The sequence below is a fragment of the Myxine glutinosa genome, chromosome 2 (assembly GCF_964187855.1).
Source record: "Myxine glutinosa chromosome 2, kmMyxGlut1.1, whole genome shotgun sequence".
Taxonomy (NCBI): domain Eukaryota; kingdom Metazoa; phylum Chordata; class Myxini; order Myxiniformes; family Myxinidae; genus Myxine; species Myxine glutinosa.
In genome coordinates this window covers 119689282-119705185 of record NC_136262.1, presented here as the reverse complement: position 1 = coordinate 119705185, position 15904 = coordinate 119689282, and the positions used below count along the sequence as shown (strand labels likewise).

The window sequence follows — 15904 nt, the reverse complement described above, 5'->3', positions numbered from 1 at the left end:
CATTACCTGCATCCCTTGTTTGTTCCGTCTCCGTCTATTTTCTCTCTCTACACTGCTGTTTGTGTTTCTCCTTTCTCCTGCTGTTCCCTTTGTTATGTTGTGTCCTGATTTATTTTGCATCATAGGTCTTCCAAGTAGACCATGTAGTAAAATGAAATAAATAAAAACAAAATACCCCTCTCGCCCATTCAAACAATGCCCCCACATTGGCGGATTCAACATTCGCAGCATTTTCCAGGAACGTATCCCCCACGAATGTCCAAATGTCCAACAGTAGTGCACAAGCTAATGAGGACGATCTGCTTCCCGCATCCAAATGAAATGGTGATATTCGCTAAGACGGCCGCCTTTACATATCCCATGTTATCATACAAGACCCCCCTACTTCCCAACCCACCTTTGCCTTGGCAGGCAGAGCTCGGATTTCCTGCAGTAGGAAGGTTTCCGGACGTACCATGATGATCACGGGTGTACCAGTTGCCTGCTGGACACAGCACAGCAAACCAGGGTGTCCAGGAACTTCTGCCCATTGGCAAAGCACGGGTGGGGTCTTACTTCCTGAACCACCATTGGAGCTGAAAGGAGACAGGATGATTAGGGAAAACAAGGAATATAATCAAAAGATGTCAGAAGGAGGATCCAAAAAAGCCATCAATTATCCATCATGTAGCGATCGATAAATCAGCAAAAAAACAAACCTCTTAAGGGTGATGGGAAACAATTTGACAGCAATCAAACAGCCGAGCGCAAGTGTGGCTGCAAAGCAACGGCCTTGCCCGTAGCTCAGCATCAGGAGCTGTAGGCAATGTGAATAGTAGATGGAGGCACCACCACCAGCCACCTGACCATTGCCGTCCTTGTAAGTGTGAAAGAGGGAAGAGAGAAATTCACATTGACGACCTCAAATCCATATATAAACAAACTTCCAAAACCTTCACACCTCAATACCTTCAGGTCTTCGTGAGTGATCTCCAGGCAGTTAGTGACATAGAAAGGTCCATGTTGGGCACCGCTCGCCTCCTCCAAACACTGCAAAAGAAGAAACTATAGTAATAAAAGAGAATGTGCTTGTGTCAGTGTGTGCGTGTGTGCCCGTGTGTGTGTGTGTAGAGGGGGGGGGGGGGCGGGGAGGAGGAGAGGGAGTTAGTGTGAGTGTCTCCTCCGTAACTCCAAAACAATGAAACCCATCAGCCACAAAACATTACATGCATACTAGGGGAGCTTGCATGAATTACAACTCGGTGTTTGAGTACATTTAAACACCCCTTTTGAAGATAATTAAGGAGTGCTCGTCATGTAAAAGCAAAAACAAGCTTATCCTTGGCCAGCCTGCTTGCATGTCGCAGGGGTGTTAAGCCACCATTTTGTTTCAGCCTGCTCAAAAATGCCCGTCTTGGAACCACAATGTACTCTCACGGACTAATTAAGGTATTTCATCAAAATCTGTCTTCGGATTTGAGGATCAGAGCATGTTGACCAAGTGTCGAAACCTGGAGTGAAATCTGAAAATTAAGAAATTGACGTGATTCTTTTCACCAAGTGTATTTACTTTAAGCAAGCAAGGCTGTGATCCCTCTTTCTCCATATTTACACAATAAAATGTGAAATTGTCAAAGCATGAAACTTAACTTTTCTCCTGTTGAGATAATTATATTGAGTGAATAAAAGATAAAAGAATGTGTCGAAAATGTAACTTCATTGAGTGCAACAAATCTAATTAACCAGCAGGATCGCCCCCGAAAGCTCCTGCAACCGCGGCTGGGTTCTTCGTGGGGGGAATCATCCGCCATCTCTCTCCCTCCAACTCCTCCTCTCTCTACCCCCTTCTCTTTCTCTCTTCCCCTCCTCCCCCCCCCCCCTCCCTCTCAGTATTCCCGTCAGCGTAGCGATGGGTGGTATTTGTTAGTCGTAGATAAAATAATTAATAAAAATATAATAAAAACCCATTGAACGATTCCTACTACAAGCAGGCGTTGATATTGTCAAGGAAGCAAACCTGAAGATGACAACTACACGGAGATGCATACCTGCACGTAGACATAACCAGACGAAGCCATGATGAGGAGGTGACGCCCATCATCTCCACAGACAAATGTAGCATCCCGTACCTTGGAGCTAGGCAAGAGGAAGAAGAAGCTGGGGCTGAGAGCATCCACAGAGAGGTCGTACACCTGGAAGGAAAGATGAGAAATGGTGCAATCAATTGAATGAATGAATGAATGATAGTTTTAAGGCCATTTTTCCCCACTGGAGCGGGAGTTAGCCTTGCGGGCCCCATGCACGGACATAAAGAAAATGAGTGCGTGATTGGACGGATTACAATCCTGGAGGAAATAAAACAAGCAGGTGTTACAATTACATAATCATCACCACCTTAATAAAATCAGATGTGACAACAGCCAGTTCTGTCTGGGAACCAGGCAGCCATAACGCCTTGATTATGAAGTTCCCAGTAGTCAGCTGAGGATGCAACACCAGATGGTCAGAGACCGATCCAGAGCTTCCAAAAGTGAGGACATGACAATCCTGTGAACAAAGCAATGGGAGAAGGGATAGTTAGGAAGGCTTGAACTTCATTCGCAAGAAAATAAGATAAAAATATATCACTTCAGCTGCCCCTTCGAAAATCAGCACCGTTACTGTATCTCTTCCTCATTCTCAGACCGCAAATTCGCTCAAATAATTAAATTGCTCACTTCCTCATTTCAATCACCGACATGGTTCTTAGTCCATCCCACTGTTTTACACGAAACCTTTACTCAATGCTCCCCGGCCTCCAAGCCGGGCACCTCAAGACTACAAAATACACCGATTAATGTAGGGCCCTGCTGAGTCATGCCGAGGCTCGTGGTGGGTGTCTGGATTCTGAAATTTTCTTGTTAAACACACACTCTTTATGTTAACAGTTTAAATTACAAACAAATCCAATTATCCAATTCAGTCACCTTAAGGCCGCAAACAGCCAGGTAGTCCTCATTGCAGGGGTTTCCTGATAGACTTAATACAGTGAAGGGAACAGGAGCTGAGGCAAGGCGTGTCAGGGTTAATTTCCTCTTGCTCGTATCTGCTTGTTTAAGGAGGGTGGACAGTTGGAGGACAGTGATCTAAAAAGAAGAGATCGACAAAAGAGAAGGTACTCATTTGGGTAATGAACAAGGGGGGTGGGGGGAGGGGTGGGAGGAAATATGAGAAGTATGTGTGGGCAGAATTTGTATTAAGTACAGAGGAAGAACAAGAAACAAAGAATGGATAACGTGGAGGTGAACACTTGAGTCATGATGTACAAGTAAAGTAGAGTACCCCTGACTTACCTTTCCTTTCTCGTGCGACACAGCCAGGTGCTGGCGGCGTCCATGTGGGGATGAGAGAACGCACATGGCGACCCGGCGCAGGACGTGTGCAGATAAGAGCTGGCGAATTGTCTGGCCCTGCTCCCCGCTGTAGCTCATGCGCACGTTCTCAAAAGCTCCTTCTTGAGAACCCAGTGTTGGGACCTGAATAAAGAGTGACGGAAACAAAGGACAAATTAAAAAAAAAACAGGAAAAGGTGGGGATGAGGGGGGTCTGGAAAAACCCACCCCAATGCACGAACCATGAGCTGATCGGTGAATTCGCAGATCTTGGAGGCCGAGTGCAATGTGTGCAAGGCAGCCTGAGCCCGCCGGCTTGTGCCAGCCGCAGATGCCTGCTGGAAACTCTGCTTGATGGGCTCCAACAAGAGATTCAACAGTTCGAGTACTGTTTGCGCTGTACCAGAGCATGTCTAAAGGAATGGCGGAGTGAAATGTTGAGAAAAAAAATGTCGAGAACAAGTTACGTCAAAGTGAGATGCACTGTTCGAAAACCACCAACCAACCGCCTCAAATTTAGTCCAAACCAAAGCATCAAAATATTTAAATGTGAATGGATGGGTAAATGAAGAAACAAAACAATGAAAGCGTGATGAACAACAAACATCAAATCACTCACCACCTGAGCAGTGAGTTCAGCACGACAGCCCTCCACCTGCCAGCAAAGGCTGCGCTTCTTCATTCGCTCCTCTTCCCCAGCCCGACCCTCAGAGGCATAGCCCGTTGACGTCGACCCTCCGCCACGGCCAGCCCTCTCGGAAGATGTCGCTGAAGATGCCACCCGGTGTCTTGCGGACACCTCAGTGACCGCCGTACTGCCTCCACTCCGCATCTCTGTGGTGAATGGACCTGGTTCCTTGACTCCTGAGCTTAGGCCCAAGGTTGGGCTTCTCTTTAAAAGGGCCTGATTTGCATTGGGAAGGGCATAATACCGAAAGATCTTCATGGAACAGGGGGGAAAAATTGTCATCATGTGGGACTTTTGAATTTCAACCAAGTCTGCAGACACTTGGTTTAATTAGAACTGAAATGGAGAAAAGGTTCAATCCAAATTTTAATCTGCAATGTAAGCTCACCTGGCAGGTGCCATCATCCTTGGCTCCACAATCACAGAAGAAAGAGCCATACTTGGCATAAGAGACCTCGTGATCCCTGTGACACACTTTGGCACACACCGTGCAGACACCAACACCATCCACCATCTTGCACGTGTGACAGTGATACCTGGAATCGCAAGAGGATATGGTGAATCTCTTTACTGTACATCTAGCATTAGTGTACATATGTGTATGTGTATATGTACACACACACACACACACACACACACACACACACACACACACACACACACACACACACACACACACACACACACACACACACGGTAAGTTCTCCAACCTTTAATTGAATAATTACTTACCATTTCAGTTAACAGCATGTGATAAGCCACATGCATCTGCTAACCTTCCTCTCAAGTGATGAAAATCTCAAAATCAAACAAAACACTCATGTAGCCCCATTTGATTACAACACCAAATGTTCAGATAATTTAGTCAGGGCATAATGGGTCACTCCCATTAAAATTAAACACGATTCGGTGTCATTCCGTGTGTGGTTAGATGCGTGTAACAAATAAGTTTGCAACGGTATGGTATAGCGGGCACGGTATAGTAGGCAGCAATCAATACGATTATGCAGCAGCAATCAATACGATTATGCAGCAGCAATGGAGTGGCTCCCAGGGCTTACGGGCAACCAAAATTGCACAAAGAAGGAAGCCCACTATGACTCATTGTCTCCTGTATTAACCCTTTGAGTACGGGATATTTTTTTGATAAAAATACCCCCGGTACGGGATTAATTTGGCATTACGGGAATGCAACCACGTACTGATGATCCATTTATAGGTATAGTCGATGACGTGTAGTAACCTCATCCGTACACAAAACTTTTTCGCGGGTTGCGGCACTGGACGTCATCCGGACTCAAAGGGTTAATGGCCCATCACATGCTTTATCCAAATTCTTGGCCAACATTCGGAAGCATTTGGTCGGCAAAGCAGAGATTCTTGTACAATAGTCACGTGTAACATGTGACCATCAAACCACGTGAGACCATGGTATCTTTCAACGTCGTCTCGTTATTTACCAACGTGCCCATTAGCCCTGACAATCAAGGTGGCTAGCCGGCACTTGATAGATGATGATCTGTGGAAACAGACTGCGGGTACCTCAAGCCCAATGGGCGTGTGTGATACGCTCTCCGCTTGCCTCGTTTCCACTTTGCCTTTGGCGAAGTATATTACAAACATGTACGGCCATGTACGATTTTGGGCACGGCCATGGTGTATATATATATACTGAAACGCAAAAGAAACTTACCACCTTTGAAACCATTAAATATCAACAATAACACTGCGTGTAGTAAATGTGTGAACTTATTTGCGAACAATAGTGTCCTCACTGTCAGACAAAACGGTCACGGATGGTCACTTGAACCTTCAATGGTCACTTCATAGCACAGCTGTTGAACAGCCGTTTTGACTGTCAGTGATTAGCCAAGGGGTACGGGATGATTTTAAAGAGCTGCACGTGATGTCTTGATATTGGCTTTAAAAAGGCCAGTGCAAAATGGGCATTTTGACCGAAAAATTTGACCATTTTGACCAACTTCAAAAAGAACGAAAACGCAAAAGAAACTTACCACCTTTGAAACCTTTAAATCTCAACAATAACACTGCGTGTAGTAAATGTGTGAACCTAGTCGTGGACAATAGTGTCCTCACTGTCAGACAAAACGGTCACGGATGATCACTTGAACCTTCAATGGTCACTTCATAGCACAGCCGTTGAACAGCCGTTTTGACTGTCAGTGATTAGCCAAGGGGTATGGGATGATTTTATTGAGCTGCACGTGATGTCTTGATATTGGCTTTAAAAAGGCCAGTGCAAAATGGGCATTTTGACCGAAAGATTTGACCATTTTGACCATTTTGACCAACTTCAAAAAGACCGAAAACGCAAAAGAAACTTACCACTTGTTTGAAATGTAATAAAATTGTAACAGTTCAAAATAAAACAAACCAACAATTGCTAATTGAAACATTGGCATTTTATTGATGACATGTCAAGTTTTTGACCAAGATACACCATCTCATCAGTTTGTTCTACAGTACAGAACAGCACAGGGTGCAATGTCAGTCCCCTTTCAATAGCGTGTGTGGCCACCATTGTTTTGGATACAGGATACATCATCGGCGTATACTGCCTACCAGTCTTTGGATGGATTGCTGCTGGATTCTGTCCCACTCAGTCCTCAATGTCTGAAGCAGCTCTGCCCATGTCCTGGCCCTGCCAACTACGCGTCTCCCAAGCTCATCCCACAGGTGCTCGATGGGATTCAGGTCAGGGGAGAGCGCAGGCCACTGCATGGTGTTGATGTTCTCGCCTTGGAGAAATGCAGTGGTAAAGCGAGCAGCATGGGGACGAGCGTTGTCATGCTGAAAGGTTCTCAGTTCTGGGTGGTCTAGCAGGAATGGCAGCAGATGAGGTCGCAGGATGTTATCCACATACCGCTGGGCGTTAAGATTCCCATCCACAACCACCAGTGGCGTCCTGTACCGGCCTGATATGGCGGCCCACACCATCACACTTGGGCCACCCCACCTGTTGGCTTGACGCACGCAACAATCGGCATATCGCTCGCCAGTTCTTCTCCAGACATGCTCACGCCCATCAGGACTGTCCACACAAAACCTTGACTCATCGCTGAAAGCGACCTCGTTCCACTGCGCCAAGGTCCACCGCTGATGCTGCTGGCACCATGTCTGTCGGTTGGGCCGATGGGCAGCCGTCATCACGGGGCCTCTGTATGGTCTTCTGGCAGTCAGGCCATAGTCATGCAGTCGTCTTCGTGCAGTATCATTGGAGATCCGTGGGTTTGCACGCCCCAGAGTTTCTGCCGCAGTGCGGGATGCTGGACGGAATCGATCCCGCAGGTGACTTCGGACCATCTGCCTGTCCTGCCTTGCAGTGGTGACTCTTGGCCTCCCTGATCGAGGTCTGTCATCTGCAGAGTTGTGGAGGGTGTCTCTGTCCACCAGGGCCGATATCGTCTGGTGTGAACAGCCAAGGCGACGTGCCACCTCACGGTAGCTCAGTCCACCTTGCAGCATGCCCAGGGCACGCTGCCGTTGATCCCTTGACAATCGTGGCATGTTGATTGAAATGCCCATTTTGCACTGGCCTTTTTAAAGCCAATATCAAGACATCACGTGCAGCTCATTAAAATCATCCCGTACCCCTTGGCTAATCACTGACAGTCAAAACGGCTTTTCAACAGCTGTGCTATGAAGTGACCATTGAAGGTTCAAGTGACCATCCGTGACCGTTTTGTCTGACAGTGAGGACACTATTGTCCACAAATAAGTTCACACATTTACTACACGCAGTGTTATTGTTGATATTTAAAGGTTTCAAAGGTGGTAAGTTTCTTTTGCGTTTCAGTATATATATACACCATGGCCGTAAGGGGATAATAAGCTTGTTACATACACGTCAGGTGGGTCGACGACAACCGTTGACTACCTGATGGTGCGTAGGCGAGATAGGGGGCACCTCAGGGACACAAAGGTGATCCCGGGGGAGGAGGCTGTTTCACAGCACCACTTGGATGTCTGCGACATAAGGGTGAAAGGTGCGAGGAGAGCTCGGCGGGTGAAGTACCAACCGAGAATGAAGGTGTGGAGGTTGAAAGAGGTGACAGTAAGGGAGGCAATAAAAGAGAGGCTGAGTAGGGTAGAGGATGATGTGGTTGAGCTTGAAAGTGGTTGGATGTCAATGAAAGATAGTCTGTTGGGAGCCGTTGGTGAGGTATGTGGATGGACAAAAGGACCACCGAGGCACTCGGAAACATGGTAGTGGGATGATGAAGTTGGAAAGAAGATTGACGAGAAGAGGAAGAAGTTCAAGGAGTGGCAGAAGGCGAGGGGTACGGGAGCAGAAAAAGCAGAGCATGAAAGTTATAAGGCAGCCAAGAAGGCTGCAAAGAAAGAGGTAGCAAAGGCGCAGGTGGCATGGAGGAAAATGTTCGGAGAACGCTTGGATTGGGAAGAGGGTCAGAGAGCGGTATTCAGGATTGCAAAGCAGATAGCGAGAGAGAGGTGTGATGTGATGGGGGTGAGTTGCTTGAAGGATGAAGTGGGATAAATCGTTGTGGACCCAGATGGAATTAAAGGCAGATGGAAAAGATATATGGAAATGCTGTTGAATACAGAGAATGAATGGGATGGCAACATAGAGAGTAACCCAGTTTTAGGACCGGCAGAGAAGATAACTGAGAAGGAAGTTGAGGAAGCGATAAAAGCAGTGAAGAGTAGAAAAGCGGGAGGGCCGACGGGAGTTGTGGGAGATATGTTGAAGGCAGCAAGAAGTTGGGGTGTGAAGAGAATGACAGAGATCTGTAATCTGGTGGTGAAAGGCCACATTCCAGTGGTTTGGGAACTGAGTACCCTCGTCCCTCTATACAAGGGGAAAGGTGACCCTCTGGTGTGTGGCTCGTACCGAGCGATAAAGTTATTGGAGCATGGAATGAAGGTATTGGAAAGGGTGTTGGAGAGAAGGATAAGGAAGAAGGTGAAGATCGACGAAATGCAGTTTGGATTTATGCCAGGAAGAGGAACGACAGACACGCTCTTTATTGTGAGGCAGTTGCAGGAGAAGTACATGGAGAAGAGGAAGAAGTTGTTTTTTGGGTTTGTTGATCTGGAGAAAGCATTCGATAGGGTTCCACGCAAAGTATTGACATGGGCATTGAGGAAGTTAGAAGTGGAGGAATGGTTGATCAGAGTAGTGATGGCAATGTACAAAAGAGCGCGCACAGCTGTAAGGACGAAGGACGGGAACAGTGGTGAGTTTGAGGTGAAGGTGGGAGTGCATCAGGAGTCGGTACTAAGTCCACTACTATTTGTTGCTGTGATGGAGGTGCTGGCTCAGAACGTAAAGGAGGGTTTACCGTGGGAGTTGTTGTATGCAGATGATCTGGTGTTGATTGCAGAAAGTATGGATGGACTGAAGGAAAAGATGAACAAGTGGAAGGAATGTATGGAGACAAAAGGTCTGAAGGTGAATATAGGAAAGACGAAGGCGATGGCAAGTGGTAAAGCATGTGGTGAGGTGGAAAGAACTGGGAAGTGGCCGTGTGCTGTGTGCAGGAAGGGTGTCGGAGTGAACTCCATTCAATGTACAATGTGCGCTGAGTGGGTTCATCAAAAATGTAGTGGTCTGAGAGGGTCATTAACCAGTGTGGCAGCTACAATCAAATGTAAGGTGTGCACAGAGGGAGCTGCAGATGGAGGAAATGTTGAGTTGGATCTTGGAGACGGCATGAAGCTGGACGGTGTGAAAACATTTTGCTACCTCGGAGACATGCTGAATGGAGAAGGTGGATCAGACACGGCAACGGTTGCTAGAGTGAGATGTGCATGGAAGAAGTTTTGGGAACTGAGTGGCATGCTGATGAGGAGGGGAGTGTCGTTGAAGCTGAAGGGAAAGGGAAAGGTGTATGCTGCATGTGTGAGAAGTGTTATGATTTATGGGAGCGAGACGTGGGGAGCGAGACGTGGGTCGTGAATGTAGAGCAGCAACGAAGCCTGGAAAGGGTGGAAATGCGAATGGTTCGGTGGATGTGCGGAGTATCGTTGAGAGAGAGGAAGACAAATAATGAATTGCGAAAGATGATGGGAATAGAGCCTGTGATTGATGCTGTGAAGAGGAACAGGTTGAGATGGTTTGGTCATGTGTTGAGGAAGGATGAAAGTGACTGGTTGAGAAGAGTGATGGAAATGAATGTAGAAGGAAGAAGAGGACGGGGAAGACCGAGAAAGACTTGGCGAAAGCTGGTGGAAGAAGAAATGCGGGCAAGGGGGTTAACAAGGAGAGATGCAGAAAATAGGGCAAAATGGAGAAGATTGTCATGGGGACCGCAAGGCTAACCCCCACTCTAGCAGGGAATATGGCCTTAAAATGCATGTTGTTTGTTGTTGTATGGTACCATCCTCTAAGGTAATCTCACTCACGGCGTTCCCAGTGAACGAAAGAGAACACTCCTCAATGTCTCTATACCACAACGGGGACCCCGGCGAAGAGGCGATGAGGCGAGGAAGGAGGTGTTGGCAAGGCGTGGACCGTCACATGGTCCAAACCAACAGCACACTGGCGGCGGACAGGGAAATCCCAAAGACGTGATCCAGACATGCACATTCACCGTTCAATCAGCGAACCGCAGGGTAATCTTCAAACGCCGCTGTCGCGCACACACATCCCCGGCAGACGGCCGAAGGGCGAGAAAAGTTGACGCGTACCAAAACCTTTCGGTGAATGCAGCGCGCGGTGCAAAATGGCGGACGGCTCTTACTCGAGCCGCAGCCTCGAGGCAAGGATTCTCCGGAACCTCTTTGCCTATATGTGACTACGCAGGCTTCTCAATACTCCAGCGACAACAGATATCGCACGAAATTCCTTTCGAGGACTCAAAGTTCACTAGCGATGTACGCTCGACCACGCTCGATACGGAGCTTCAAGACACGCCTTTTTCCTGTCTCCTCACGCCTTCTTCTTCCTCTCTATCGTTTTCCGGCTTCCTGTGTCTTTTCCATGAGCGCTTTTAACCTTTTAACCACAAAAACCATTTCCCTTAGACAACAATAACCATAATACTTAGAACCAACAATAATAATAATACAATAATAATAAGTGCCGAATCCGTAACAGTACGTTTGTCCTGGGGTAATAAGTTAAGACTGTTTTTAAGACTGCCCTGTGTGCTGCTTCTTCTTCTTCTTCTTCCTTTCTTGTACATGCTTTCCTTTCCTCTTTTTGTTTGTAATATATTCACCTGTTCCTTCTGGTTTCGTCTTAATCCCTTCGCTTTCGTCTTTTCTCAATTGAGTACCTGTGGCACGATTAGGAACCGCTCAGAATCGGGTTTAGTCTCATTGTTAACGGCTCGGATCGCGGATTGCCATCCGCTCGGCGTTTTCCATCGTATCCGTGGTTCGAGCGGGAGTTATTTCCCTGCTTTACGGTCGGGTTAGTAAGTAGGTATTTGGGATTACTTTGACCAATGACCCTAGCTAATACCGACCGGAAGGAGCGTTATAACTTCTAAGGACTCGGGACGGCCAGCTAAAAAGACAAGGGGATTAACCCCCCCTTGATAAGGGGAGCGCCGACCCCCGAGATCCGTAACAATATACAGACTTGGCATTTAATATGGAATTTTTTTTTTTCTTGACTTGGGTTTACTTTCTGAACTCAGTATATCAATCTGGTGAGTTTCTTTTACGCTTCGGTGATTTCTTTGTTAAAAGAACCATGTCACTGATTGTCTGTCGCAGCAAGAAGTCAATAACAGGATTATATCACAGGTGGCGTGACAAAATGTACGGACAGGTACATTTGACGATTGGCTTCACAATCGGGTACATAAGGGTTGTTGAGTTCTGTATTAGTGGAAAACAACTGCTGCACGTCTACAAAAGTTATTGCCGCTTCCCCTGGAGATGGTCCGTCATCTCGACAATGCTGTTTGTCATTTAGTGGTGGCTTTACGAAATTCCAGCATGAAACAGCGTGCTATTGCTTGGCAGTATGGCATCACTCAAGGTCAGGTGTCAAAGATCCTGAAACGAAATGCTGAGAGGGGTGTCCCTACTCCAATACCGAGGCCAGGAGGTCCCCGCAGAACCACAAGGAGGGATGATCGCCAGCTGCACCGGTTAGTCCGCAATGGCCGTACCAAGTCAGCTAATCGGCTTAGGGCTGAGTGGCAGCAACTGACAAATGTGCCTGTATCCACAAGGCTAGTCAACCAACGACTGGTTCAAGCAGGCTATCGTGCCAGGCGTCCCCTGAGAAAGCCACGTCTGACCAGACAACACCGCCAGCGCCGATTGCAGTGGGCCAGAGAGCACCGTCAATGGCAGCCAGGACACTGGAATCACGTGATCTTCAGTGACGAGTCTAGATTTCTGGTCTATCGTCAAGATGGCCACGTCCGAGTGCGCAGACAGGTGCATGAAGCCTACAAAGAAGATTGTATAGTGCCAAGAGTCCAAGCTGGAGGTGGTGGGGTGACCGTTTGGGCTGCTTTTCATGCAGGGGGCAAAACTGACCTGGTTGTTCTGAATGGAAACCTGAACCAGTTCAAGCACAGGGCCATTCTGGAAGAAACATTGCTTCCATTTGCTCGTGCAGCCTTTCGAGGAAACTTTGTCTTCCAAGATGACAATGCACGGCCTCATCGTGCTCGCATGATCCAACACTTTCTTTCTGACCGTGGTGTAGAGCATATGGAGTGGCCTGCCATGTCCCCGGATATGAATCCGATAGAGAACTTGTGGGCAGAATTAACGCGTCAAATCGACAACTTGGACCAGCAGCCGACCTCTCTGCGTGAATTGCAGCAGGCTATTGTCACTGCATGGCAAGCGATTCCTGTCCAAACCTTGGCAAATCTCGTGAACAGCATGCCTCAACGTGTACGTGCTCTCCTGAATGCTCGTGGGGGTTACATGAAGTACTGAACTGTAATTTTACTGTCCGTAATCCCAGTCGTAATTTAACTTTTGTTTTTGTTCTAAAAAATTTTTTGGCTAATGTGCAAAATAAACGTGACTCCTCCCCAACCCCCCTGGTCACGGTGTACCTCAGAGCCCCGAGAGGAGTCAAGGCAGAAAAATGTGTTATTAAATGGCTAGCTGAGATGAAATGTTGTCAGGCAGGTCATTTATGAAAATGAGAAACAAAGAAGGCCCCAACACAGAGTCTTGGAGAACACCTGCATTAATGTTATGGGCTGCAGAAGATTGGCCATCATGCCTCACAAAAATGTGGCAATCTGTGAGAAAGTGAGAGATTATTGCAAGCAAAGGCCTAGACATACCATACGACTTCAGCTTGTGAATGCGACCCCTCTGCCAAATTTTAACAAAAGCCTGAGAGATGTCAAAGGCTACAAAAGTCTAGCCTCGGCATGTCAGTATTGGGCCTCGTTCACATGTTCAGTTCCGTCACCAGTAGATCGGAAATTACAGAATCCATATTGAGTGTAAGGCGATTATGGTGTTCAACAAAAATCAAAATCTGCTGATTGATAAGGGATTCAAATACTTTGCTCATAATGGAAAGAAAGCTGATCGGCCCTATAAGTTGGATGGATCACATTTCACCCCAGAGCCTCTAAATGTAGGGACAACCAAGGCCAACTTCCAGCAAGGTGGTAAAACCGACTGATAGGCATAGTTTGTATAAACTACCGGTCAAAAGTTTTAGAACACCTCAATTTTTCCAGTTTTTAATGAAATTTACGCAGTTTAATGTCTCAATACAACATGCATTTTAAAGGCCATTTTCCCTGCTAGAGCGGGGGTTAGCCTTGCGGTCCCCATGACAATCTTCTCCATTTTGCCCTATTTTCTGCATCTCTCCTCGTTAACCCCCTTGCCGGCATTTCTTCTTCGACCCTCTTTAGCCAAGTCTTTCTCGGTCTTCCACGTCTTCTACTTCCTTCTACATTCATTTCCATCACTCTTCTCAACCAGTCACTTTCATCCTTCCTCAACACATGACCAAACCATCTCAACCTGTTCCTCTTCACAGCATCAATCACCACAAACTACTAGGCGTATACTAGAGGGTATTGCATGGTGCTGCAAAATGCTGGGGTAGCCCTTTTGGTTCAGGGTGCCAGTCACTCTGTGCAAGTCGCCAACTCTGGATCCAGCAAAAGAGCCCCAGACCATCACGCTTTCTCCTCCATGTTTGACAGTTGGTGTCACACACTGAGTAACCATCCTTTCGCCTACTCGACGGCGTACAAAAACCCTGCGTGATGAACCAAATATTTCAAATTTTGATTCATCGGTCCATAAGACCTTCTTCCAGTCTTCAGTAGTTCACTGGTGGTGCTTCATGGCCCAGGCAAGCCTCTTTTTCTTATTTTGCCATCTTCGCAATGGCTTTCTTACTGCCACTCGACCTGTCAAACCTGCAGCCCGAAGTCTTCTCTTCACAGTTGAAACTGAGACTTGCTTACTTCGACCAGTGTTAAGCTGTGCTTGAAGCTGTTGTCCTGTGAGCCGCCTATCACGCAAGCTGTTGACTCTCAGAAACCTGTCTTCTGATTCTGTTGTGGCTTTGGGTCTGCCAGACCTCTTCCTTTCAGAGTTTCCTCCAGTTTCCAATACTAGGGCATGCCCGTACTATATATATGCCCGTACTATATATATATCTAAAATTATATCCCCCCCCCCTCTATTTACATGAAATGGTTTGGTCCATTCGCAACGCCAAAGCGAACGGCGAACGGCTTGCGAGTACAGTGACAATCCCCCCCCCTCTATTTACATGAAATGGTTTGGTCCATTCGCAACGACCACAGAACCCCCCCCCCTCTATTTACATGAAATGGTTTGGTCCATTCGCAACGCCAAAGCGAACGGCGAACGGCTAAATCGCCATAGCTCGGTAACTACTTGTCCGATTAATATGAAACCTTGAAAAGGCACATCCTCGGGTCCCCAGCAATATACCTGGCAAGTTTAAAGTATATCGGACCCGTGGTTGTCGAGAAACAGCGGTCACAAACAAACATACACACACACAGAGATTAGTGGAATTATAGATAGATGCTACTTCCTGCAGTGCAATATTGTCCAAATAATGCTTCAGAGGGTGTAATAACAGTCTGTTCCAATACTGCTTTTATACAGACAGGGGGTTTGTAATCAAGTAATCAGCAAAGGTTGGGACACCTGTCGGAATTGTTTTCATCAACTTTCAAGGCTTAATTTACTTACATTGCTGCAAACAGCTGTAAGTTGTTAACCCATTACTTGTTCCTGGAAGAAGGCCTTTTTTTTAACAATATAACTGTGCAATATACATTATTTTCCCGTTTTTGCTAACCTAAACTTTTTCGAGCAATTTACTGCTTACCTTTGTACCATTTCAGGTTATTCACTGGACATTAAACTACGTAAATTTCAATAAAAAACTGGAAAAATTGAGATGTTCTAAAACTTTTGACCGGTAGTGTACTTCTGAAAGAATATGGGGCAATTCGGTCAAGCACATCTTCAGGACAATTGCAGGGATACTATCTGGTCCAGTACCTTTTGTAATGTTCAGCCTTCGGATAACTTTCAACCTTTCGGAGGAGTGATGACAGTGGATATATTGATGTCCACAGGGAGGGACAAGCCGACAGCATTCGATTTAGGTCATCAAGTGTGGGGTTTGCAACGAGACGCTCAGCGAAGACGTTTACTTTACCAATGGACAACATGCATTTTAAGGCCATTTTCCCTGCTAGAGCGGGGGTTAGCCTTGCGGTCCCCATGACTATCTTCTCCATTTTGCCCTATTTTCTGCATCTCTCCTTGTTAACCCCCTTGCCCGCATTTCTTCTTCCACCATCTTTAGCCACGTCTTTCTCGGTTTTCCCCGTCCTCTACTTCCTTCTACATTAACTTCCATCACTCTTCTCAACCAGTC

The 15904-nt window shown here is 46.8% G+C and overlaps 1 protein-coding gene across 1 annotated transcript in view; it reads right to left on the bottom strand.

The window, feature by feature from the left end:
* Nucleotides 1-15904, bottom strand: part of UBR4 (ubiquitin protein ligase E3 component n-recognin 4) — a 203382-nt gene that overhangs the window by 94160 nt on the left and 93318 nt on the right. Inside the window, exons 37-46 of the mRNA XM_078771567.1 lie at nt 4427-4574; nt 3970-4254; nt 3593-3763; nt 3312-3494; nt 2946-3104; nt 2374-2526; nt 2028-2171; nt 949-1029; nt 699-856; nt 398-575 (exon numbers count right to left, since the gene is read on the bottom strand). Of these exons, the coding sequence (XP_078627693.1) occupies nt 398-575; nt 699-856; nt 949-1029; nt 2028-2171; nt 2374-2526; nt 2946-3104; nt 3312-3494; nt 3593-3763; nt 3970-4254; nt 4427-4574 (1660 nt within the window). The remainder of the gene's footprint in view (nt 1-397; nt 576-698; nt 857-948; nt 1030-2027; nt 2172-2373; nt 2527-2945; nt 3105-3311; nt 3495-3592; nt 3764-3969; nt 4255-4426; nt 4575-15904) is intronic.